The sequence below is a fragment of the Thrips palmi genome, unplaced genomic scaffold, assembly GCF_012932325.1.
Source record: "Thrips palmi isolate BJ-2018 unplaced genomic scaffold, TpBJ-2018v1 HiC_scaffold_7, whole genome shotgun sequence".
NCBI classification, from domain to species: Eukaryota; Metazoa; Arthropoda; class Insecta; order Thysanoptera; family Thripidae; genus Thrips; species Thrips palmi.
In genome coordinates this window covers 2183809-2208564 of record NW_023144634.1, presented here as the reverse complement: position 1 = coordinate 2208564, position 24756 = coordinate 2183809, and the positions used below count along the sequence as shown (strand labels likewise).

General features: G+C 49.4%; 2 protein-coding genes across 8 annotated transcripts in view; both read left to right on the top strand.

Annotated features, from left to right (window-relative positions):
• Window positions 1–24756, top strand: part of LOC117652706 (dystrophin, isoforms A/C/F/G/H-like) — a 35985-nt gene that overhangs the window by 2280 nt on the left and 8949 nt on the right. Inside the window, exons 5-39 of the mRNA XM_034397799.1 lie at window positions 10–102; window positions 180–468; window positions 558–727; window positions 809–1003; window positions 1092–1273; window positions 1348–1583; window positions 1709–1923; window positions 2032–2235; window positions 2322–3034; window positions 3119–3332; window positions 3405–3549; window positions 3673–3815; window positions 3906–4112; window positions 4221–4395; window positions 4497–4652; window positions 4741–4844; window positions 5121–5273; window positions 5901–6062; window positions 6788–6916; window positions 6997–7173; window positions 7257–7400; window positions 7498–7680; window positions 7832–8029; window positions 9317–10600; window positions 11265–11510; window positions 11601–11774; window positions 11857–11991; window positions 12630–12815; window positions 12898–13050; window positions 13165–13500; window positions 13607–13927; window positions 14391–14492; window positions 14576–14752; window positions 14864–14971; window positions 15643–15753. Coding sequence (XP_034253690.1) covers window positions 10–102; window positions 180–468; window positions 558–727; window positions 809–1003; window positions 1092–1273; window positions 1348–1583; window positions 1709–1923; window positions 2032–2235; window positions 2322–3034; window positions 3119–3332; window positions 3405–3549; window positions 3673–3815; window positions 3906–4112; window positions 4221–4395; window positions 4497–4652; window positions 4741–4844; window positions 5121–5273; window positions 5901–6062; window positions 6788–6916; window positions 6997–7173; window positions 7257–7400; window positions 7498–7680; window positions 7832–8029; window positions 9317–10600; window positions 11265–11510; window positions 11601–11774; window positions 11857–11991; window positions 12630–12815; window positions 12898–13050; window positions 13165–13500; window positions 13607–13927; window positions 14391–14492; window positions 14576–14752; window positions 14864–14971; window positions 15643–15753 — 7920 coding nt within the window. The remainder of the gene's footprint in view (window positions 1–9; window positions 103–179; window positions 469–557; window positions 728–808; window positions 1004–1091; window positions 1274–1347; window positions 1584–1708; window positions 1924–2031; window positions 2236–2321; window positions 3035–3118; window positions 3333–3404; window positions 3550–3672; window positions 3816–3905; window positions 4113–4220; window positions 4396–4496; window positions 4653–4740; window positions 4845–5120; window positions 5274–5900; window positions 6063–6787; window positions 6917–6996; window positions 7174–7256; window positions 7401–7497; window positions 7681–7831; window positions 8030–9316; window positions 10601–11264; window positions 11511–11600; window positions 11775–11856; window positions 11992–12629; window positions 12816–12897; window positions 13051–13164; window positions 13501–13606; window positions 13928–14390; window positions 14493–14575; window positions 14753–14863; window positions 14972–15642; window positions 15754–24756) is intronic.
• LOC117652403 (dystrophin) overlaps window positions 19117–24756 on the top strand; it is a 149052-nt gene continuing 143412 nt past the window's right edge. For 2 of the 7 annotated variants that reach the window (XM_034397283.1, XM_034397286.1), the window contains exon 1: window positions 23496–23673. The gene's annotated coding sequence lies outside the window, so the exon portion shown is untranslated. Of the gene's footprint in view, window positions 19134–23494; window positions 23674–24756 lie in introns of those variants that run through there. The other 5 variants (XM_034397288.1, XM_034397289.1, XM_034397282.1 and 2 more) reach the window with 4 other exon arrangements.

Below are 24756 nucleotides of genomic sequence, written 5' to 3'. Positions count from 1 at the left end.
TCTTTACAGGTCAAACTAGTGAATATCAGTAGCAATGACATTGTTGATGGAAGTCCAAAACTTACCCTAGGATTAGTTTGGAGCATCATTCTCCATTGGCAGGTCAGACATTAATCACTGTCAAATGACAATTAAATTTATTTTGGTCTACCACTAATAGTTTTTCTTGTGGTTCACAGGTTCATTATCACCTGAAGGACCTCATGTCAGAACTTCAGCAAACTAATCTAGAAAAGACCCTTCTAGCTTGGTGTAGACAAAACACTCAAAACTATCCTGGAGTAGACATAAAAAACTTTAGTACATCTTGGTCTGACGGTTTGGCCTTCAGTGCCTTAATACACCGATGGCACTCTGAGCTTTTCCAATTTCCTGCAATTTCTAAAATGCACCCAAATGCTCGCCTGGAGTATGCTTTTAGAATGGCTCAGGAACTCCATGGTATTGAAAGATTGTTGGACCCTGAAGGTATTTTGCTATTTTAACTGTAACATTGATAAATAACTGCAGTTCTCAAAACTTCTCACTAATTCATACACATTTTTCTTATTTTCAAGATGTCAACACTTCTCAGCCTGATAAAAAGTCTATTATGATGTATGTCATGTGCTTGTTTCAATCCCTGCCTCATTCTGAGGTTGATGCTGACTGTCTGGACTTCTCCATTCACTCAGACAATAGCTCTCTTGCTTCACCAGTTGTTGAATTGCGATCTCCCGATGCTTTTGTAAGTGATGTTGAAATTAAATGATTGAAGTCTTCACTTTGTTTTATTGGTCTTCAAATTTTATATAAATCAATGTTGCAGAGTGCGGGCATGCTGGGGGTTCCAACTTCACGCCCTTTGAGTATGGCCACAAATGTGTCTGTTGAACTATCAGGGTACCAACGTGCATTAGAGGATGTATTAACTTGGCTTTTGGAAGCTGAGGACAGGCTAACTAATGCCCCTCCAACTACTGGATCACTTCACCAAATCAAAGAACAGTTTTATACGCATGAAGTAATTTTATTTTGACTGACTATATTTTGTCCATTCAATCATTTTACTAAAATATTCATTTTTGTGTTAAACATTCTTTTGTTTCCAGGAATTTCTTTTAGAACTAGCACGTCATCAAAATGGTGTGAGGTCGGTTCTTGAGGAGGGAACTCACATAATTCAAGAAGGTGGCTTATCTCGAGATGAAGAAGATGAAGTTCGTATTCAAATGAAATTACTCAACTCAAGATGGGAAGATTTACGAGTCAAAGCCATGGAGCGCCAAACAAAGTACCTTATTTCAGGATTAAGTAGTGTGAGTTGAACTTTAAACCAAGCTTGTCTAACACAATTTTTTTTTTCAGGATTCATGAGGTCTTGATGCAAAAGCAACAAGAAGAGCTTGACAGCTTCAGGCAATGGTTAACCGTCACTGAAGATAGAATCTCTCGAATGGCTAAAATGGGACCAACACATGCGGATCTTATGAGACAAATTGAACAACATCCTATTCTTCACGCAGACTTAAAAAAGCAGGATGCTTTGGTTGAAGAATTGTCCCATATGGTTGTAGTAGTGGATGATAACAGCCCTGACAGTGGTAAGACCTGCTTCTGCCTCCACCCCCTCTTGGGGGAATCACTCAATGTGCCTTTTTAAAATTCTTTTCCTTTGCTAGCCCAAAACCAGATTTACTCTGTTTGTCATTTTATTTTTGCCTGACAGATGGAGTTTCTCACATGGAAGACCAGATGACGGCTCTAAGTGAACGTTGGTCACACATCCTTAAATGGACTCAAGAAAGGTGGCAACGTTTACAGGAAGTAAACAATGCCTGGGCTGATGTATCTGGCAGATGTGTTCTTCTGCAAGTGTGGTTGGACTCAAAAGAAAAGCTCCTCAAAGGAATGGAAGCAGATCCTGCATTCGAAATTGGACAGGTAAACTTTTTGTGTACAGTTTGTGTAGTTTGTAAGAAAACTATCAACTGAAATATTTCTTTGATGTTCCTTTTTTATTCTGACCTCTATAACTTGTGAAAATCTAAGGTCCTGGAAAGAATTAAAACTCTGCAAACTGCAAGACGCGAAATGGATGCCCAACAATCAAGCTTGGAAAACTTACAAGAAGAAACAACTGAGCTGGATTCAAAATTATCTCCTGGTTGGACCGCTGAGATACAAGAAAAAATTGAAACTATTCAGGATAAATGGGAGGCTCTATCCCAAATAATAGAAGTACAAGCACAAAGGGTATGTTATAACTCTTTGATTGTTTCTTTTATTATCAATATTTCTGTTATGTCCTCTTCGTTATTAGCATGTGTTAATTTTTCTAGATATGCAACTCTGGCTTTGAATTCAACCTTCATGGGGGAACCACTGAAGAAAAAGATACAAGTGCTGCTAGTGAGCCTAAACGGCGTAGAACCGGCACAGTTAAAAAAGTGAAGTTTGAGTCATCGTTAGATCAGTTAAATACCTTCATGGAAAGAACTGACCAACTAGTAGAGCAGGTTACAGCTAATATTAAAGACATTCCTGCAGAGCTTCAACAAAAGCTGGATGAAATAAGCGTAGAGATAACTGTTCGCCAAACAGATCTTCAGAAACTTATCCGGTTAGGTCAGGAACTTGCCATTGAAATGCAAGCAGACGGAGCAGATGATATGTCTGTCTATAATGAACAGCAGAAATGGATGGATGCTGAACAAAGAATGATTCACTTATCTTCCAAAGTCCAGGCAACATGTCAGGCTGCTCAGTATCATCAGGATGTGACCACGGTCAAAAGTGAGCTGTCAGCAATATCAGGACTACTTGATGGCCACCGAAAGTGGCTAGAGAAAATTGATTCTTCTTCCAAAGCTAGTTCCCCATCAGTTTTAGCCGACCAAATGAGGGTCAAATTAAAGTCCATGCGATCACATGATGATCGTCTCCTAAGATTAAAACAAATTACTCAACAGATTTCTGAAAATGATCAAACTGACCAACAACTCATACAGCAAGTCACTGATCTAGGAGATAACTGGACACATCTACAACAAAGGTTAGTTGTCTTGCATTCTTTGGGTTGTTGCTGCAGATTGTTATGTGAAGCATAATTCCTTAACTACTTGTTTTTCTTTTGTAGATATGTTGACCATCAAACTAAACTAAGTGGTGGCTCTGGCTTTGCTGCTGAGAAAGAAGAGGCAGCTGATGTAGTAATGAAACAACTTAAATCACCTTCTCCTGCCATGAAGAAAATTTCTGATTGGGTCAATTCTGCAGAAAGCAACCTTCTTTCTGACCATGTTGTACTTGCAGATCTTGCTGCCATGGAGGAACAATTAAAGAGGTTCCAGGTAGGTTCTGTTCAACTAATAGAAGTACAGTGTTTCTGCTCTGCAATGCTTCAAAGAGAATTTTTCTCCTAGGACCTGAAAAATGAATTGGAGAAAAATGAAAAACTGCTTGACAAGCTTAGCAAGGAAGCAGAGGGCGAAGATTTTGTGGAGCTCAGCACTCGATGCAGTGATATAAAAGCCATTCTACATGAACGTCAATCCAAACTTCAACCTTGTGAGTTATTTATCAGGATTGCTAATGCATATATTTAATCCTTCTAGTTGTATTTTGCTTGTCTGTATTGAATGTTTGCAAAGTATTTATTAGTCAGGTCAGCTAAAAATGTAATACTTTCAGATATTGATACGATGCGTCAGTTCTCAGAAGAAGTAGCTGGATTGACTGCATGGCTTCAGGATGTCGAAAGCTTTTTGCAAGCTGAGAAGCAGCTTCCTGTTGGTGATTTAGCAACCCTTGAGGCTCAACTTGAGCAATCAAATGTACGCAGTATGCTTTTAGCAGTAATTGCTTTTTAAAATTCTTTCCATAAATTTTAATTCATTTTCTTCTGAAATCAATCAACATTTTAGGCATTGCAAGATGATATAGAGACACTGGAGCGCAATGTGCAGAATATATCGGCATCACTTTCTAAACTAAAAGAAAGTGCCACTGATTCCTTTGCCTCTCAGTTAAGTTCTAAACATGAGGCTCTTATGAAAAAGTGGGGAAATGCCGTTGAGGGTGCTAAAAAACACAATGTTAGCTTGAAAAATGTACATGGAAAGAGTCAATCGGTAAGGAAATCTGAAAGAAAGGGTTGCTGGAGGAGTAAATAAGATAGTTGAATGAAATGTGAAGTTCATCTTTACATTATCTAATGTCTAATGTTGGATGGTGCTTAGGTCATATCTGGAATTGAAGAATTCTCTACCTGGTTAGCTGCTCTTGAAAAAGAAGTACCAACTGTTGGAAATGCTTCATCATCAGCAGAATTGTTCCAGTTAAAAGGAAGGTATCAGTCTCTGAAACAGAAAGTTGAAAATCGCACAGAGTCTTTCCGGCAGTTGAATGAAACAGGTAAGACTTTCCCTTTCCAAACATTTTTATTTGCATCACTTTGACACTTTACTCTCTTTATGGTTCATGTGCTTAAAAACTCATTGTTTTTTTTTGTTTAGGAAATGACTTGATGCTGAGTAGTGAGGGACCATCTGTTCAAGAATTGGCCCGTCGTTTCACTCAACTGAATGCCAAGTGGACGGAAGTTACTGACATCATCTTTGAGAAATTCCGTGTTTTGCAAGATGCTTCCCATCAGTATGGAGAATTTAAAGGTGAAATCACAGCAATCATCTTTCTTGCCCCCAAATAAAATCAATAAATTTGAATTAAGTCTTCACTTATTGTACTTCTTTATTGCAGCCCTTGTAGCTCAGGAGATGGATTGGCTTGATAAGCTAGAAAAACGACTCAGGAAATCCCCAAAATCAGCTGCTGATGCAGAAGAAATATCAGAGGAATTGGATGTATGTATTGCTTTTATTTTGATGTGGTTTTGGGTTCCCCCGGGAGGGTATTGTCTACTTTCTTGTGCTTTACAATAAGTTTTATTGGACTGTGGACCACTCTTCATCTTTAAAAGTGCATTAATGCTTACAGTCTAGCTTCCCTAATATTGTCAGCAGTAACATCTGTGCTGTGAGCCTTCTTGCATCTTTCTTTGCAAGAGCAAGTTTGGGTGCGCCAAGTGCTGTGCTCTGTTGTAAAATGCCTGTGTGGATTTGCTGCCTGTGTATTTTCAGGATTTAGAAAACTACATCCGGAACCACCCTGATGCAAGGTTGGCTCGAATTCAAGAAATTGGCCGGGCTTTGGAGGAAGATGGAGTCATGTCGGAAATGGTGAAAGCTGAAGTTGCAGCTGCAACCAATCGGTGGAACCAGCTCAGTCAACAAGTGAGTTACCATGTGTTTCTCTTCACGCTACAAGTTTTAAATTGGACCAAAAATGATAGATTTTTGTCATTGATTGTTGATGTTGACGGTGATGGATAGCATGTTGGTTTCCAAAGTTCTCATTACTTTTTGCCTTTTTGCGTTTTTGCCAGATTGGTGGCATGCCATTGGCCATGGCAAGGGTATCAAGGGGAAGTGGGAAGGATTGGACTGCATGGTGTTGGGCTGGAATCCCCTCTGATCAATAATTGATTTGGTCTGTTGGGAAGAAATTTAGGCAGATACCATATTGGCCTTATGTTTAAGTCAGATAAGTTTTGTATGAAAGGGAACTTTTTCATGCTTTAGTCAGTCTTTTTCTGGGATCAGTCGTAGATCAGATGTGTGTTTGGGAGTTGCCTTTGTGAGGAGCTTGCTTTACCTTCTATCTCTACTATTATATTATGATAGTTAGAAGAGAAAGCTCATGTTGGGTGCCTTTTATGTTTTAGTGGCCAGTGGTGTAGGAATGGACTAAGTCCTTGATTAAACAATTTCATCAAGGTTATGGTTTAGTAATGTGTCCTTTTTTCAAGTAGTTTTAATTTATGTCTGATTGCTTTGTTTCTGTTTCGCCTGCCTCACTAGGCTAGAGACCGCACAGTCTTGTTAGAAGTTTCGGCTGCTGAGGCACAGGAATCTGAAGGTCAAATATTGGAGCTACAGGACTGGTTAACTCACGTAGATGCCTTAATAACAGCTCGTCTGCAAAATGACATATTTGCGGATGACTTACCAGATGATGATCAGGTTTGTGTTGAAAACATGTTGTTCCACTACAGTAACATGGGCAACTGTAGAAAGAAAACGACAACTAATTGCCTTTGTTGTGATATTTACCCAATAGTGTTGCATTTACTGTTTAGTATGAAACTTGTGATGTTCTTTTGAAATTCATGTTCAAATAACACCTAGCGTATTTGTATACATCATCTGTTTAAAAGTATAGTGGCTTTCGGTTGCACATTTCCTGTAACATCTTCCTTTTCCCCACCCCTTAAAAATAGTGAAAGCTTTTACTGTTGTAGTTTTTGTTTGGCACTGTACAACCCTGCTGTTTGTTAAGTTTCTTTTGCATGGTTGTAGAAAGTCATTTCTAACAAATAGAATCTGGGTCTAGGTGGGCAAGAGAGCAGAAAAATGAATGACATTACAAAATGACTAACTTTAAACCACATTGATCTATTGATGGTGAACTAATAATGTAAATATTGTTTGACTTGAAAATGGTCAAAACATAAATGATAGTATTGGAACTAACTGGGTGCGATTGGGTCACTTGTAAATGACTGAAATATTTGCCTTATTGCATGCAAAATGGAAGGTAAAATCTGTTCTCCCATGGCATGTTGAACATATTTGGGGCATTTGTGGGTGGAGCATGTTGTTTTGTTATAAAATTTACTATTTTTTTTCCAACTATTGTTGCATATTTATAATTGGTTATTATTTTTTGTCCATGCATTCAACATCAGCGTTTGGTTGATGAATTTGAAACACAGTCAAACACACTAGCTGAAATGAGTGAACAGGTTGCTTCATATGAGAAATCAGGCAAACAGGAGGCAGCTTCCCGTCTCAGAGAGCAGATGCAGCTGTTGGAGGTGATAAACATTTCCTTTCTCACTCAACATTTTATGCCCGTTTAGACCACTGAATGTAATATTACTTGATTCTCTTGTAGAAACGGTTCAAAGAGGTGCAGGAAAGATTCAAGCAGTTCCATTCAAGCTCATCAGACCTAGAACCTCGTCTTACAAGAGTGTTAAGAGAGCTAAGAGGTGTTGAGGAGGCGACTTGTCTTCTGGACATAGCTTCAGATGACCTGGAAGGAATTGAAGGCCAGCTTAAACATTGCATGGTATGGGTTATTAATAAGTTAGCAACGATGATGATGATCATGTTGATGTTGGTCGTTTGATATTATTTTTATTGTTTCTTTAGAGGTTCTATTGCACTCTAAGTGACCTCAAAGGGGAAGTTGAAACGATTATTAAGAAAGGAAGAGATATGGTCAATGATAGCAACACAACTGACCCAGAAAAGCTCAACTCAAAACTAGACTCTCTGAAAGATCTTTATAATAAGGTGACTACTTGGTCTCGAATGTCCTTTTGCTTTTCATTATTATTCTATTAATCTACATGCATTTGAAATGTAAAATGTTTTTGTTTTTCATTTTTAGCTTGGGTCACAAATAGCTGAATCCAAGCAAGCATTGGAAAATGCCCAAGAACTATCCCTTGGTATGCACAGGGACATACCTGCCCTTAATGAATGGATGGACATGGTTGAGTCAGAACTAGATGAACGGGAAGCTCTACCAATGGCACGACGTGATCTTGAGTCAGAAAGGGCATTTCTCAAGGTTAGCTAACTTGCTTTCTTTCTACTTCCTCCTTTCATTGCATCAAGTAGCATACAACTAGCATAGCAGGGCATCTTATGAAACTTTGATTTTCTTCCATGAGTCTTAAATATGAAGTCTCCATTGAATCTAATTCTTGAGATAAACTTAGCACTGTTTACAGGAGCTCTTGGAGGAAGAAGTGCCACAGTGGGAAACTATGCGTGATCGTGTCAGGTCCTCCTACAAGACTTTCTCATCCATATGTGACCCAGTGTATCTAGAGGTACTGCAAGAGCGTGTGAGTGATGTCATGCGTAGATGGGACCAAGTTATTGAGAGAGCCACATTGACACGGACCACTGTAGAGGTAAAACACTTGCTTGTATTCACTTCTTTTCTTTTCTTGTCCTAACATTAGTGTGTCTGAAATATTCCAAACAGTCATTTTCAGACCAAATTTCAAGTGTTTTGATTTTGAAAACTTAAAATTTTTTTAATGAATGAAATGGTTTTTTAATTTTGATTTGTCTTGTTACTGTATGTTGGCATAAGTTGAAAATTTGTCAGCTTCTTACTAATATTCAAATTTGCTGTCTGTCAAATGTGTTATTGAAATCTAATCTAGTAGCATTGCTTATTTCATTTTATATTCATACAGCCTTGTGTGCTGATAGCTAGCTTGTTTAATTTGCTGAGCACTTTAAGAAAACAGATACCTAACTGAAAATTAAAGACTCTGATAAGCTTCTTTTTTCTAAATTTAGTTAAATGAAGGTCTTTCCATCCCTGCTGGTGAAGGTTGATTGCTTTTTAATGTTCACATCTGCTAGAAAATGGCCAGGTTTACTGAAACTTGTTATGTCACACTGCTTATCCATCTCACCCATTTGAATTTGTCATGTTTGCTGAACTGAGCTGGTTTCTTCCCTAATCTTGTGTGACCTGTTTTAATTTCTAACATTGTGGATTGCGGCTCACATGTAAAAAGTGTTGCACCATTTTTTAATCCTCTTTCTATGATTAAGAGAAATCTGTACATAATTGTAATTTAGAAATGTAGCTGTAAAATTTAGGGTAATAATCAGATTCTAAATATTTGTGATCTATGTGCTTTGTGTTGTGCTTCGTGTTTTAGTTTAATGTAAAATAATTAATGGTTTTTGTTAGGTCAGCTTGTGACACACTGAAAAAGATTATCACTAACTTTTGTTGTGAGGACTTTCATTAATTCTTTCAAAATGTGACATACGGTTGTCATCAATAGTACATTATTTCTGGATGTTGCTTTAAACTGTAATCATATCATGTAGCAATTATCTTAGACTGCAGAAGCCATATTAATGTTGGTGTACTGGTGGAAAGTTTTAACGATTTATGTCACCGTTAAGTTTGCAACCTAATACCTGAAGTGGTGTTCACTCTCTCTGTTCCCACTTCCTCTTCATTCTCTGCATTTTCCCTGCACAGATTTGAATGCAGCACAAAGTGTCCTTTTGTTATGCTTTATGTTCTGGTGGTTGAGCTTCTTGTGGGTATTTATGGAGAACGCAAATTACAGCAGCTTGATACCGGTGGCAGTGGATATTCAGGACAATTTTTGGAGCATACACAGGAAAATTCAGAGAATTCATTGTCCTCGTCCTTATTTTTACAGGGCTTGGAACAAGTTTCCAATCACAGCCCAGGATTAAACCAATCACAGGTATCTTCTTGTGATGCTGGAATACCTTCAGAATCTGCGATTGTGGGAATAGGAAACCCAGCATTTGAAGACCTGGATGATAGTCTGCCTTCGATCAACTTTGCAGAAGAACTTTCTGGGAAGGAAGATGGACCTAGAATTAATAAATCTGAAAGGACTTTCAGAGAAAATACAAGCAGAGTTCCTCAGAAGCATAGCGATGAAGCAGATGATACGTTCCGACTTGCTAAAGACAGTTCTCTCTTCTCTCGGGTGTCAGACAATAATCTTACATCTTCTGATGTTGGAGAACTGTGTTACCATGAGCCTAGGGAACAAAAACTGCAAATGGTAGAGGTGAAAGCACTGGAAATTATCAAATCAGTTGTCACTGCTGTCGAGCCCATGGAAGTTTATCCAAGCAGTTCATGCCATGTGGGACCTCAAACTGTAGAGATGGTTGAAATTCCGGAAGATACTGAAGAGTCTGCCCCTGACACAGATTCTGATTCACCTGCTTTAACAAGACGAATTTCTCCACTTCCTGTTCATGTTAAAAGTTTCTCAGAAATATTATTGAAAGGTAAAGGTGAAAAGCCAGTGCCTTTTCCCAGAAATACCGAATCAGCAAAACCAATACAAGTGGTTGAAGTGAAGCCCGATGAGACTGCTCCTCTCTGTTTGGAAATGACAGATCGTGTAAACAGAACGGAAGAGACAACAGTAACTGCATGGAGGTTCAATGACTCAAAGGATGGTCTCGCTCAATCGACACCTGAGATAGTAAAAGATGCAGGGCCAAAACTAACATTACGTAAGGAAGTCGAGGTTTCAAAAACATACCAGTTGATTGGAAATTACAGTTCAGACTCAGAGGAAAAGAATCAGCAAAGACTCAAGAGTTTAACAAAACATAGTGATGGCTCTGAAGCCATGACATCAGCGTCAACCAGTAGAATTGTCCCCAGGAGAGGAAAGCGAACAGTGACTCAGTATCCCGAAGAGAGGTTGACAGAAGAAGGAAACTGGGATCATATTAAACGAGTGAAGACAGAATCTATCAGAGATGCCGAAGATTGGGATAGAGATAGTTTCTATGGTAGTGACAAAGAAACTGATGATGTTGTTGAATTTTCTGACAATGATTCAATTGTGGCGGCTGTGACTTCTCATGCGATTATCGAAACCTCGGAAGATGATATCTCGAGTTCGGATGATGAGGATCCTGCGTTCTACAACCAAACTGCTGTTGGCAAGGTGGGTTGGCTGTCCTGTGCAAATGCAGGTGCCTCATTAAATAATGATCCATTTTCAGTAATAACGCATGGGTGTTCTAAGTTGATGCATTGTTTTATGAATTGATAACAATTTTGACTTCAAGTAGGGTAGTGTAGTGTAGTTTAATATGAAATGAAATGTTTTTATGTTAACGAATCTTTATTTAGTTTCTTTAGCTTTGCGAAACTCTTACCATTGTATCATAGTCTCTCTTTGATTATGGAAAACTAGTCAAATTACATGAAAAGCATAAACATCTACAAATTGTTTAAAATTGAGTAAGACAGTATTGGATGTTTCAACCTGTTAATTTGTAATTTGTTAGTAGTTAGCTGGTCTATCATTTTCCTCTTACTAGGTTGATTTGTTGTGGTAACCATGCTCTTATGACTATGTAGTGGCATAGTTAGTGCTCTTGTTGTTTTTGAGCTGTGTAGTTATGTTGATGAAATTAGTGAAATAGTTTATAAAAGTAAGTCATGGAGGCTGTTAAAAACCAGGAAAGCAGTGTGACACTTCCACTTTTCTAAAGAGTCTTTCCTATTCTCACTAGTCTTTTAGAAGTTAACTCACTTGTTCTTTCTTATTTTTCTACCTTTATTAATTTTGTTCCCCCACTTACATATAGTGCTTTTGATTCTAGGCTAGTCTTTCTGGTCAAGGAAAGGTAGTTGATGTCAATGACAGCAACAGAACAGGAGAGTTTGAGAAGCATGTGGATGAAGCTCTTAAAACTCCCCGTGTGAGTACATCAGTAGATTTCAAGAGTGCAGACAAAGATGTTGCTAACTTCGAAACCGAAGCACAGCACATGTTAGAGCGAATGGATCAGATGCTACTTGTTGTAAGAAACATAAATCAGCAGACAGATCCAACTCACAGACTGGAGGTAAGTACAGACTTCCCATTATTACCAGTATAAGATAACTTTGGTTGTTATCGACTTGTAAATTCTCTGCTTGTTTTTTCTTTCATGAAGACTCTAGAAAATGAAATTGTAGCTCTTGCTCCTGATGCTGCAACTCTGATAAGCCGTGGAGATGGTTTAGTGCTTGTGGTGCATGCTTCGGATCCAGAGAAAGCAGAATTGCTGAAGAGGACTTCTCTAGACAGACTTCGAAGCAAGTGGAGTCAAGTTATGTCAGAAACTGAGGTGGGAATTAAGTGTCATTTTTCAATGTTTCTTCCTGCGATAATAACGCTGGTGTTATTTTATGAGTAACTGTGCTTTGCAGGTGCGGAAAACTGAAGCTCAGCGAGCTGAAGTTACATTGCGTGAAATGAACAAACTAATTCGAGAGGTAGATTCCTGGCTCCCCAATGTCAAGAGAAAGTTGCAGCATGCTAATAACGATGAGGAACAGCTTCAGGTGATCTTTTCATTAATATGGGCCTAGATCCTCCAGATTATGAAATAAACTTAAACATTCTTTGGGAAGCTCAACCACCAAGATTATTTTTATTCAGATGTCAAGTTTTTATTATGAGGAATTGTGCCAAGTTTATGATTCTATTATCAAATTTTCAAAAAAATCATGCAAATCATTAATGTATTGATCTGTCTGTTTGTGAAGTTACAGGTCCAATGATATATTTTTTCCTCTTAGCTTGGAATGGCTTGTGTTCTAGTTCTGCTTTTGGTTTGGCCATGCTTCCTATTTTGCTTCCTTTGGCTGATGCACAATATTTTGATTCCTTTAGCATAATGCAATGCTAGGAAATGTAATTATTATTCTTTTATTTTTTAATAGTTTCCTGGGGGAAGTTATTTTAATGCTTAAACTTAAATACTAATATTTAAATTTTCACTCAAGGGACTTTTTCTCTCATTATCAAATGCTTACTTGTTATTCTTTTCCCCCCAAAATAAAGAGAGCTTATAAGTGCATGTTTTTATCTCAACTTATGGTCTCTGAAAAGGGACTATTTCCATGTGACTGATTTTTAAAATGTATATTGTCTCATCTTACATTAATTAATTACTTCTTATGTCTTTGGCTACTTTTAGGCTTTGCAAGGTGAGGTCTCTGAGAAGGAGAAGATGATGAGGCAGTTGTCAGAACTGGCTGCAGAGCTAGATATCCAGCAAGCATCCGATGCTGCAAGTGAGAAATTGAAGCCTCTAACTACTCGTTGGGAAGAGCTACAAGAAGAACTGCTGAGGTTCCAGAAAAACCACAAACATGACAAAGTGGTCAGTACTAGCCCTTGAAATTATGAATCTTACCTGTATGTTTCTGTCTCTTTATCTTCTTTTTTCTTTCTTTCATACACAGGTTGATGTCAGTGGTGCCAATGCTGCTTCTGACTTTGTTGTGCAAGTCAACAAAGTTCGTGAGTCTACATCAAGTGTTTCACGGCAACTCAGTGCTCATCCTCTCGGTGGCAGAGACTATGAGGCTTTTCCAGTTCAGGAAGAAGCTCTAAAGGTAAGATCTCAAACACAAATTTAAAATAATATTTTTGTGATAATTGCTGTGTGAGTAAAATTTTGTCTAATGACAATGCAGATGATGTTAAACATAGATTATTTGTATTTTTAGGCTGTTCGTGAAACATTGGCATCCATAAAGCCTCAGGTAGAAAAAGTTGAAAGCGAGCGGGACTCAGTCATACGCTTAGCGTCTTCCCCAGATGTTGCTGGTCAAGTGAGACGAGTATTGGACAAGCTTAGAGAAGAGTGGTCTCAGGTCAATCGTTCTTATGCAGAAAGACATTCAAGGTGGTTGTCAGCACAAGAAGTGTGGATGAATATCCAGTCCGAATCAAAGCAGTTTTCTGAGTGGCTTGACACTGCAGAAAGTGTCATTAATGAATGGAAAAATTCTGATTTGCCAATTGATGTGGCAAAGGTAAAGCAGAAGGATCTCGAAAAGCAGGTTTGTGTTTGCCCATTTAAAATCTAAGCTTCAAAGATCTGTAATTTAAAAAAAAATAAAAATTGGTGTTGTAATTTTAAATAAAATGTAAATATTTGTTGTTTAGGTAACGGTGAAGCACCGAATGATGAACAACTTGAGCTCTACGTGTCGCGATGTGACTGGGAGGCTCGGCCCTGATCAGGACCCTTTCAGTAGAGAAATGTCCTTAAAGGTGGACGAATTAAGAAAACGGTGGCAAGCCGTCCTCGCGGAACTGACCGCGCAGAGGGACAAAATTGCTGCCACCATCTCCCCGACGAAGGATGCCGCCAGAGGCGCTCAGGAGGCAGCCCAGGCGTGTCTGGATCGCGTGGCGTACTTGTTGACGTCGGCCGCGAATCCGTCCGACGACACGTCGCTGTCCGTTCGCCTAAGCATGGTCAAGGTACGTGGGAAGTAAAAGGCCGAACTACGACGAGCCGGGTCAGCAGCTCATTGTCCGTCCATTCTTTTTGGGGGAATTGTGCCGTGCGTTGCGACAGTGGCGCCGCCTTTGCCGGTGCAGCCCAGCCGGTGCCAAAGATTAAAATAAACTCGCGTCTTGGAGCAGGGGAGGAGCGGAGTGGCTGGTGCGGACACATTGCTCAGAGGCGCGGCAAGGGGAAGAGAGAGAAAGAGAAAAGGGGGGGGGGGAGAGGTGCAACGCATCTTCATCGTGTCGCATCTTGCCGGCCAGCCCAGGCAGTGCCCGTGTTGTATTGTGATGCTGCGAGTCGCCGCGCGTCGCAACGCGGCCCCGCTTCTCCCAGCCGAACCAGTGGACCGAAGCAGAGCCGCTCCGCGTCGAACCGCGTGTGCTAGGCTGGCGCGCTGGCACCGTTCTCAAGGGATTATCATGCTTGTTCCAGGCGAGAGACTCTGAGCTGCAGAAGCACAGACGAGACGCCGAGGCTCTGAAGCGCAACAACCCCGCGGTCCAACTGGCCAACATCGAGGCCGCCATGGCCAAGGTAAGTGCATCACTGTTGGATTCCCAAGGGGGTGTGCACGGGCACGGCCTTGGGCACGGCCTTGACGGTGTGCTTGCCTGCAGGCCAGCACCGGGCTGTCGGAGCACCGCGAGTACCTGGAGAGCAAGCTGTCGGCGCTGCGGCGCTTCACCGGCCAGTTGGACGCCGTCATCGCCTGGGTCATGGAGATCAAGACGCGCATCAACATCAGCAAGGACCTGAGCGAGCCGGACCGCGGACGGGTCATCGAGAACATCATGGTGAGCAGCGACCGCGACTGCGGAAGCGACGCCAAGTCGCAGGAAACTTGTTTGGCGCTGCGGCGCTTCATTTGCCGCTCTGTTGACGGCCGCCCTTCCTGCTTTTGACAGACCAACGTGTACGATCGCGACGTGGAGGTGACTGACGTCCTGGAGAACTACAACAACCTGGAGAAGGAGTGCGAGGGCGCCAAGCAGCCCGTCTCCGTCGAGTTGCAGGTACGTGCGCGTTCCAACTACTTCGGTTGAATCCAACCGAGACGATGCTAGAGGCTGATGACGGGTCTCGCAACTGTCGAACAGACCTGGGAGGATGTGCGTAGGGCGCAGAGGCTCCTCGAGGCAGGTACGTGCGGCCAACTCTTCGGTTGAATCCCGAACATGCTAGAGCTGCATGGGGTTCCGCTTACACCGGGGTTCTGGAGGCCCTCTCTGGAGCCAGGATTCGCCTAGCGCGTGGATTCGCCCTTCTCCGCAGACTGCCGAGCCGCGCAGCTGCGCACAGTGGGCCAGACGACCGGTGGAGGCGGTCAAAACTCAGGACGCGTTTTGAGGTCCTGAGTCGTTAAATGGGGCTGGAACCGAACGTGTGACCCCACCAATGGATTCCTCGTTCGTTGAGCAATCCATTGGCGGGGTCACACGTTCGATTCGAGTCCCATTTAGCGACTCTGGAGTTCAAAACGCGTCTAGAGTTTTGGCCGCCTCCGCCGGTCTTCTGGCCCACTGTGCTGCGGGCTGATTCCGAACAGCTGCTTCGTCACTGTCTCTCTCGCAGCCCCTCGGGTCGTCCCCTTGAGTGCGAGAGAGACGGGGCGCCACTGCTCTCCACCCCTCCCCCAACTCCATAACTCAGCGCGCCAAATTTATCTTCCCTTTGTGCTTTGCAGGAGAAGGTCCGCAAATTGCGCGAGGACTGGAACTATGTGAAGAACCGCGGCGAGCCCTGTGCCGTGTCGGCGCTGCCCCTGGCCGCGGAGGCCGCCGTGCCGCCCGCCAGAGCCGCCGTCGCCGCGTCCGCCGCGCCAGGTGAGTCTCCAAGTTGTGGCGTTGATGGAGAGGGACAAGGCGCGGCCAAAGTTGCGTCCGCGGAGTGACGCCGGACGGGAAGTACCCAGATTTACCGCCTTGCAGACCGGCTGCAGCCTGCCTGTCTCGCAGGGGACCGACGAGCGCCGTGCGGGTAGGCAACGCGGTGTGCATGTGTGCGTTGCACCTCGGATGTTGCCTACCCCGCAGGCGCCCAAGAACGCCCGGATGGGTAGGCAACGCGGTGTGCATGTGTGCGTTGCACCTCGGATGTTGCCTACCCCGCAGGACGCCCAAGAACGCCCGGATGGGTAGGCAACGCGGTGTGCATGTGTGCGTTGCACCTCGGATGTTGCCTACCCCGCAGGCGCCCAAGAACGCCCGGATGGGTAGGCAACGCGGTGTGCATGTGTGCGTTGCACCTCGGATGTTGCCTACCCCGCAGGCGCCCAAGAACGCCCGGATGGGTAGGCAACGCGGTGTGCTTGTGTGCGTTGCACCTCGGATGTTGCCTACCTCGCAGGCGCCAACGAACGCTCAGGAAGATAAGACATCGCGGTCGTGCTTGTTTGCCTCGTCCCGCCGGTGTTGCCTACCCCGCGGGCGTGCACTCCGTGGCACTGCGCGGCACTGCGCTACGCACGGCCCGCTCGACGGTGCCGTGACATTTTCGGACTGACCTATGCGGTGCGGCGTCCCGCGTCCGTCTCCTTTCCCCGCAGGGCCGCAGGCTGCATTCGGTTTCCACGCAGCCCCTCCTGCTCGCTCCCCGCCCCTCACAGTGGGCCAGAAGACCGGCGCAGGCGGCCAAAACCATGGACGCGTTTTGAGCTTCAGAATCGCTAAACAGGACTCGAACTGAGCGCAAGACCCCACCAACGGATTCCTCGTTCGGAGAGCAATCCATTGGTGGGGTCACACGTTCGGTCCGAGTCCCTTAGCAACTCTGGAGCTCAAAACGCGTCCGGGATTTTGACCGCCTCCACCGGTCTTCTGGCCCACTGTGCGCCTCCGCCCTTGTGGCGCTCCTTGGTGCGACTCGGTGCGGCCGTCCGCCGTGCGTTCCGATTTATGTTTTTAATTAATCGCCAAACGCGGCGGCAAAACGTGGAGGCTTTCGGCTTGTTTATGGGCTGCGCGACTGCGGCACATGGCGCCATGCTGCGGCAGGCCGGGGGCAGGCCAGGGTCCTTGCGGTCTAATATCGGTCGCCCGGTCGTTTCAGTGCTTTATTTTCTCGTGCACACGCTCGCGAATAATTTTCTCTCGAATACCGCTGATACCTTGCCGCTGCTGCGAACGACTTAACTTGCGAGGGCTGCGACGAGACGAAGCTTCCGTCAGCCGATTGATGACGGAGGAGTGTTTCTGTCCGTCGTACTCATGGGGCGTCTCGCAGGGGGGGGAGAGAGAGAGAGAGAGAGAGAGAGAGAGAGAGAGAGAGAGAGAGAGAGAGAGAGAGAGAGAGAGAGAGAGAGAGACGGAATGCAGGGCGAAGTGGGCTGTCAATGGCTGAGGATCTGCGATGGACTGGGCTTAACATGCCGTGGCGGGATTAAACCTCACCCACGCACACGAGCGCGCGCGCGGCCGTGCGCTCACACGGCCGCGTCTGCTACTCACCCCCACGTAGCACGCGCGCGGACTCCACTAAGAAAAAGAGGATCAAAGTTTGTGAGATGAAATTCCTCTATCGTGGAATGCGTGCCGTGCGGGGCGGGCGGAGTGAGGGCGCCCTGCAGCCCTGCAGGGCTTGCCTGTCCGGAATGTGTCCGGGGCGCCGCGCGCCGCGCTGGCTGAGGCTTTGCCGGTGAAATTTTTATTGTGCGACGTGCCTCGGCGGGCATGAGGGCCCCAGGCCCAGCCCAGCGGGATGGTTCTCTGCTCCGCGTTCACCGCTCTGGCTCTCTCGCGCCCCTACGGGACGCCCCATGAGTGCGAGAGAGACAGCGAGGCCGTGGAGGGTCCAGGGCGCTTCGGCCGCCGGGCGCTGTTGCCTGGCCCGGGCGATAGCGAGCAGTCTGTCAGACTCCGTCATCTTGGACCGCTTTTTGTGAGAATCCGACACGTCGCGTCTCGCTGTGTGTGTGTGGAGAGAGAGAGAGAGAGAGAGAGAGAGAGAGAGAGAGAGAGAGAGAGAGAGAGAGGCGCGTGTGGGTGCGCAGTGTGTGTGTGTGTGTGTGTGTGTGTGTGTGTGTGTGCGCGTGTGCGTGCGTGTGTGTATGTGTGTGTATGTGCCTTATCCCCTGCAGGAGAAAAGCCGCGAGTCCGCACGTCGAGGAAGAGGCTCCTTGCGCGTTTACCGCCTTGCCTTCTTTTCCTTGCCGTCTCGTCGATAGGCCGGTTCGGGAAAGAAAGGCGCGGAGTGGCACGCAGTGGGACGAGGAAGGCTGCGCGACTCCGCGATGCCGCCACGGCGTTATGAAGTGGGAGGGAGAGAGGGAGACAGAGAGGGGGCGGCGCTTGGCTGGGACCGAGTCGGGGGCGCGGGGTTCGTTTCAATATCCGGTAGGCAGCGAGGAGCCCGGCCCGGCCCGGCTAGGCGGCCCCGGAGGCCCCTGGCGCGTCTCGCCGGAAGACGATTTCTCACCGCTCGCACCTTGCTCGCCCTGCACGTCGTGCGCGTCCTGCGCGTCGCCGCGTCGCCGCACCGAGTGTCGTGACGTGCACAGTGGGCCAGAAGACCGGCGGACGCGGCCGAAAGTTCAGACGCGTTTCGAGCTCCAGAGTCGCTCAACGGGACTCGAACGAGACGTGTGACCCCACCAATGGATTCCCCGTTCGGAGAGCAATCCATTGGTGGGGTCACACGTTCGGTTCGAGTCCTGGTTAGCGACTCTAGAGCTCAACACGCTTCTAGAGTGTTGGCCGCAAGCGGCAGTCCTCTGGCGCACTGTGCAGTGCGGGATGCGTGGGGCGAGGCTCCGGGCCGCGAACCGAAAGTTGTTTTGATCGAATAATATTGTTATCGAGCCGAATCCCGGTCGAGCAAACACGCCAAGCCTCGGACTAGACCGGGGCGCGGGCGGCGGGGGGCGGCTCGCACGCAGCGGCGGGGCTGGGCGCGGGGCGGCAGAGCAGGGCGCAACGCGCAGCAGGCACGCCAGCGCACGATCAGCCATCAGCCGCGTGATTTGATTGTTTTGCGTTTTGGTGGCGTGCGCAGGGCCAGGCCCGCCAGGCCCGCCAGGCCCGCCAGGGTTCGGCAGCCCCGAGGACGGCCGGCCCTCGCAGCCCCTGGCGACGTCCACCCCGACGGCCCCCGCTCCGCGCCGGCCTTCCTGGACGGGCTGGGGCGGCCTAGAGGGCGGCCGCGGGACGCAGGGAGCCCTCCGCCCGCCGCTCAGCTCAAGTAAGTGGTCCGATCAGACACGATCTCCTCGGATAGCTGAGGCTGCCCTGCCGGGCCCTGTACAGTGGGCCAGAAGACCGGTGGAGGCGGCCAAAACTCTTGACGCGTTTTGCGCTCCGGAGTCGCCAAAGGGGACGCGAACTGAACGTGTGACCCCACCAATGGGTTCCTCGTTCGGAGAGCAATCCATTGGTGGGGTCACACGTTCGGTTCGAGTCCCATTTAGCGACTCTGGAGCTCAAAACGCGTCTAGAGTTTTGGCCGCCTCCACCGGTCTTCTGGCCCACTGTGGCCCGCCGCGCCCTGCAGGCTGGTCCGGATAGAGGCCCCGACGGCCTGTCTCTCTCGCTCGCAACGGGGAGACCCATGAGTGCGAGAGAGCCCTCCGCTCCGCTCGGAGCCAGCCTGCTGTCCTGTCCTGCCTGTTGATTGGAGACCCGCCGTGATGGCCGTGCCGCGATGGCGCCGGGCCGAGTCTGGCAAGCGCCCTGTCTCTCTCGCACTCAGGGGGCGGCCCATAGGGCCCGTAGGGGTGCGAGAGAGACGAAGAGCTCGGCTGGCGTTGGCCATGGTTGGCGCCTTGTCGGTCTTGTCCCATTCCATTAGGGTGGCAGTGGGACAACTGCACTTCGCACGACACCCGACCCGTCAACGCCATGCTGCCGTCCCGTCCCGCCGTCCCGTCCCGCCGTCCCCTCCGGAGCGCCCATTTAAACGGGATCGTTTTTGTTTCGCGTTCGTTGCTGCGAATGTCGTTGAATTCATGCACCGCGCTCTGCGACATCCCCTCCCCCTTTCTCTCCCGCCTTTCGGAATTCAGCTCGCAGCCAATGTTTTGGAGAATCTGAAATCGATGGTCAGGGAGGAGCATTTTCGTTTTCAATGCTAGGGGCGGTGCACGCGCGGCACAGTGGGCGAGGGCCAAAAGCTAGTGGAGGCGGACAATACTCTAGACGCGTTTTTAGCTCCAGAGTCTCTAAATGGGACTCGAACCGAACGGGTGACCCCAGCAATGGATGGTTCTCCGAACGAGGAATCCACTGGTGGGGTCACACGAGTCACACGTTCGTTTCGAGGCCTGTTTAGCTACTCTGGAGCTCAAAACGCGTCCAGAGTTTTGTCCGCCTCCACCGGTCTTCTGGCCCACTGTGCGTGGCACGAGTTGTTGGTACTCGACGCACCCCCTTCCCGTCCCCCCGAATCCATTAGCCCGTCTGGCGTGTTCATGCTCTATTGTGCGGCATTGGAGCTGGTCCATATTTCCGAGATACAATATTTTTTACCATTTGTCATGCTGCGATATTGCTGGGGCTACACGCTTCTGGGGAAAGGGGAGGGGAGGGGAGAGCGCGATGCCATGGCAGCGCCATGGCGATGCCATTCATCAAAGCCTGGGCCCAATGTGTCGCGTAGTGGGCCGCGGCTGCGGGCCGCTGGCCGGCCAGAGTGCGATGGCTTCGCTCTGGTCAGCTTGGGACGGACTGCTGCGGCCGCTTAGCCTTAATGCGAATCGGGCCGCAGTTCTTTCGAAATTGAGGCTCGGTCTGTACGTTGCGCGGCTTGGGAGTGCCGGTGCGGTTTCGGCGCCCTGTTTGCCTAATTACGGACGCGGGTTGCTCGTCCGTTCTGGACTCCAGTCCGACCCAGTCAGCCAGCCCCGATCCCTCCATACACTAGACTCGCAATTGGGGGGAGGGAGTCCCGTTTGCCTCTATTGACATGGGTAATGGGCCAGGAGCCCTCCTCAGCCGCCACGGCAAGCCAGCAGGAGCGCCGTAAAATTTAGCCGTCAGCAAGCTGGCTCCGAACAAGTTCTCCCGTCGGTCTGTCTCTCTCGTACTCATAGTGCGTAGGCGTGCGAGAGAGAGAGAGAGAGAGAGAGAGAGAGAGTGAGAGTGAGAGTGAGAGTGAGAGTGAGAGAGTGAGGGAGAGAGACAGAGAGAGAGAGAGAGAGAGAGAGTTGAGAGTTGAGAGTTGAGAGAGTTGAGAGAGTTGAGAGAGTTGAGAGAGTTGAGAGAGTTGAGAGAGTTGAGAGAGTTGAGAGAGTTGAGAGAGTTGAGAGAGTTGAGAGAGTTGAGAGAGTTGAGAGAGTTGAGAGAGTTGAGAGAGTTGAGAGAGTTGAGAGAGAGAGAGAGAGAGAGAGAGAGAGAGAGAGAGAGAGAGAGAGAGCGGCGTGGCTTTCCGCTTGGGGAGTGATTTGCAAGGACGCTGCGCCCTGCGCGCTGCGCCTCACCTGGCGGCCCGGCGGGAAAGGCAGGCGAGCAGCGTAATCGCTTTTGACGCGAAGCCAAAATCAAATTAGCTGTCCCGAGCTCTGCAAACCGCTATTAATTGGGTCGGACGGCGAGACAAATTGGGTGGGTCGGCATCGGGAACGCAACATTTTTCGTGCGAACTGCATGCGGCCGTGAGGAGAGTTCGAGGAGGAAAAGGGGGTGGGGTGCGATATAATAGGGATTGTCCGGTCCGCGCTGGTAAACATTCCTCTGTACTGTGTGGGATGGTTTCGGGCATGGCTGGGCGTGCCTTCGGCGTGCCTTTCCGCGGTCGAACTACGTGGATTTCGCTCGTCCTCCCCGAACTAATGGCGGACGTGCAAAATCGTATAGTGGAATTTGCTGCCGGATACAGTGACAACAGCAAGAACTCTGAGGTCCAAACTCAGTTTGTTCCCGGGTTCAAATTTCGTCCCGGCCCCTCGGCTTGGGAGCCGTGGGTGTTCTAGTACCCCTTGAGTGTTCAGAAGCCGCGGGAGTTCAGGGAGCCCCGTGAGTGCTCAAGCCGTGGGTTTGCTGTTGGCCGCGGGAGTGCTGGGTGCCCCGGGGTGCGGGTCGGGGTCCCCCTGGGGGTCCCTCTGGGGGTCCCGGCGGACGGCCTCAGGGTGGCGCTGGGGCTCCGCGGCCCCGCGGCCCCGCGCATCGAGCACTGCGCGGCGTGGCGCGGCGTGGCTGCAGGGGTGGCCGCCGGGGTGGCCGTACAACGTGCAGCCGTACTCCGTACTCCGTGCCGGGCCGGCCGGGCCCCGCTTCGGCGCGGCGCCGGGTGCGTCGGCCGGTTCGGGCGGCGCCACTTCGGCTGGCTTCGGCTCGGGGGTGCCTCGTGGGGTGGGGCGTGGCGGGGCGTGGCGGGGCGTGGCGGGGCGTGGCGGGGCGTCTGGAGGGAAGGGTAGGGCCGTGTTGGGCCCAGTCGGCCGCCCGCGCTGCGCCGCGCTGGAGCCGCCCCTGTGCGTCGCGCCGCCTCCGCGCCCGGACGCCGCGCCACGCGCCAGCCGGCGTCTAACAGCTGTGCGAGTTGTGCGAGCTGTGCGCCCCGCCGGCCGGGGGCGCCGACGCGGCCAGCACCGGCCAGGGTGGGTGTCGTGACCGCCGCGCCCGACGCGGACCTGTCAGGCAGCTCGGAGGTGCCCGTCGTGGCCTCGGCGTGGAGTCGACGTGCAGCTCGCGGACTGGGCGTGTCTGCCGCGTGGGAAGCTCCCCGCGCCTTGTGGCGCACGGGGTGCACGGCGTGGAGGCCGCGCCTCGCCCCGTTCGTCGCCGGCGGCCCGTCCTTCCGCGACCCAGCTGCCTGGACTCTGATTTCGAACAGTGCTGTCGTCGCCCTGTCTCTCTCGCACCCGTGCGGCATCGGCATCCCGCCAGGCCTGTGAGGGCGAGAAAGCCAGAGCGACGGAGCACAGTGGGCCAGAAGACCGGTCGAGGCGGCCAAAACTCCAGACACGCTTCGAGCTCCAGAGTCACTAAATAGGACTCGAACTGAACGCGTGACACCATCAATGGTTTGCTCTCCGAACGAGGAATCCATTGGTGGGGTCACACGTTCGGTTCGACTCCTGTTCAGCGACTCTGGAGCTCAAAACGCGTCTAGAGTTTAGGCCGCCTCCACCGGTCTTCTGGCCTACTGTGCGGAGCAGGGCTCTACCTTGATTGGCCGCCACGGGGTCCGCGTCGTCGGCGTCGTCGGCGTCGCCCTGTCGGCGGGGCGGTGGCGCGCGCTGACGCGGAAACAATAACGGGCGTGTTGCGGTGCCGGCGCGCCTGGCGCTTGGCTGCGTGGAGCTTGGCGCTGCCGTGGGACTTCCAGCCTCCCCTCGCCGTCCGGGCCGTCCGGGCCGTCCGGGCGGAAAGGGGGAGGGGGAGGCTGCGCAAGTAGCCGGCGTGGCGCCAGCGCGCCAGCCCCGTAACAGCACGGCCTGCACGTTTCGCCCGACCCGGCGGCCCCGGCGGCCCTGGCGGCCCGACCCGGCGCCGGGCTGTGTCGGACACGTGCTGACGAATGCGCCTCTCGCCCTGCCCTCTCAGGTGACGCCGCGATGTGACCCGGGCCGCTCCCGCCCCCACCCACTACATATCCCAGCCATATCAGCAACCCAAAGTGAAACTTAACGAGAGTAACCAGCCCACGTGGGCTGCGAGTGTGTTCGTGTGTGTGTGTGTTTTCCTCTCCATCTCTCTCGCCCCTCGGTCGTCCGTCCGTCTCGACTCTCCTCTTCCTGGACTTTGAGTCTGCGGATCGACTAGTTCTTCCTCGTGAAGTGAAACGGGTAAGTTTGGACCGCGTCGCTTTGACGGGCAACTTTTCAACTAGTTTGGGTGCCGACGGCGTCGTGGGAAAGAGGGAGGGGGGGGGGGTCGATGAGGGGTGAAGCAAGGTTCTGGGGAAGGGATGGGTTGTGGTCGAATACCCTGTTGAGCAGCTGCAAAGTGCACGGTCCACCTTGTGTACAGGCAAAATATTCCCAGTGCCTCGCTTCTGTTGCCAGGCCTTTTACAAAAAAAAGTGTTCGACCACAACCAACCCATCCCCTTACAAAACCATGGTAAGCAGCCACGTCGCAGACGGCAGACACCTGTTTGTACCCTGGCAAGAAACAAAATAGTCCCCGAACTCTGTCGTGCAAACGCGTCGAGGTGCTTCGGGCGCTTCCCTCACTTCCCCGTCGGCCGTAACGGAGTCCGCCACCCCCGCGAGGCGCTGGAGGGGCTCAGAGTGGGACAACATTGTGCTGGCCAGATGGCATCGCGCAGCCAAATGTCCTCCCCGCGCGCCCCACAGTGGGCCAGAAGACCGGCGCCGACGGCCAAAACTCTAAACGCATTTTGAGCTCCGGAGTTGCTAAATGGGACGCGAACCGAGCGTGTGACCCCACCAATGGATTCCTCGTTCGCCAAGCAATCCGTCGGTGGGGTCACACGTTCCGTTCGAGTCCCATTCAGCGACTCTGGAGCTCAAAACGCGTCCAGGATTTTGGCCGCCTCCACCGGTCTTCTGGCCCACTGTGCGCCCCGTCCCACGACACGGCTCAGACGCCACGGACGGCACCGTCCTGCCGGTACTTATTGATTTCCAGACCGGTCAGAGTGAGGCTTTGCCTGGAGGATGTGCGTTATTTTGCGCTCGAGAACTCGGGGGTTTCACTAAAGGACCATAGTTGTGAGTTATGGCACTCCCCCACAGCCCCGCCCCGCCCAGCCTGCGTGTTATGGTGCAGATGACGGGCTGCGGTGCAGCGGGCAGGTCCGCGGTGTGACCCACCCTCCTTGCCGTCCTCATGGCGAAGCTTCCTGTTCGTTGTCACGTTCGTATCCCTTCGTCAGGCCCCGCTGTGATACACCGGCAAACTGTC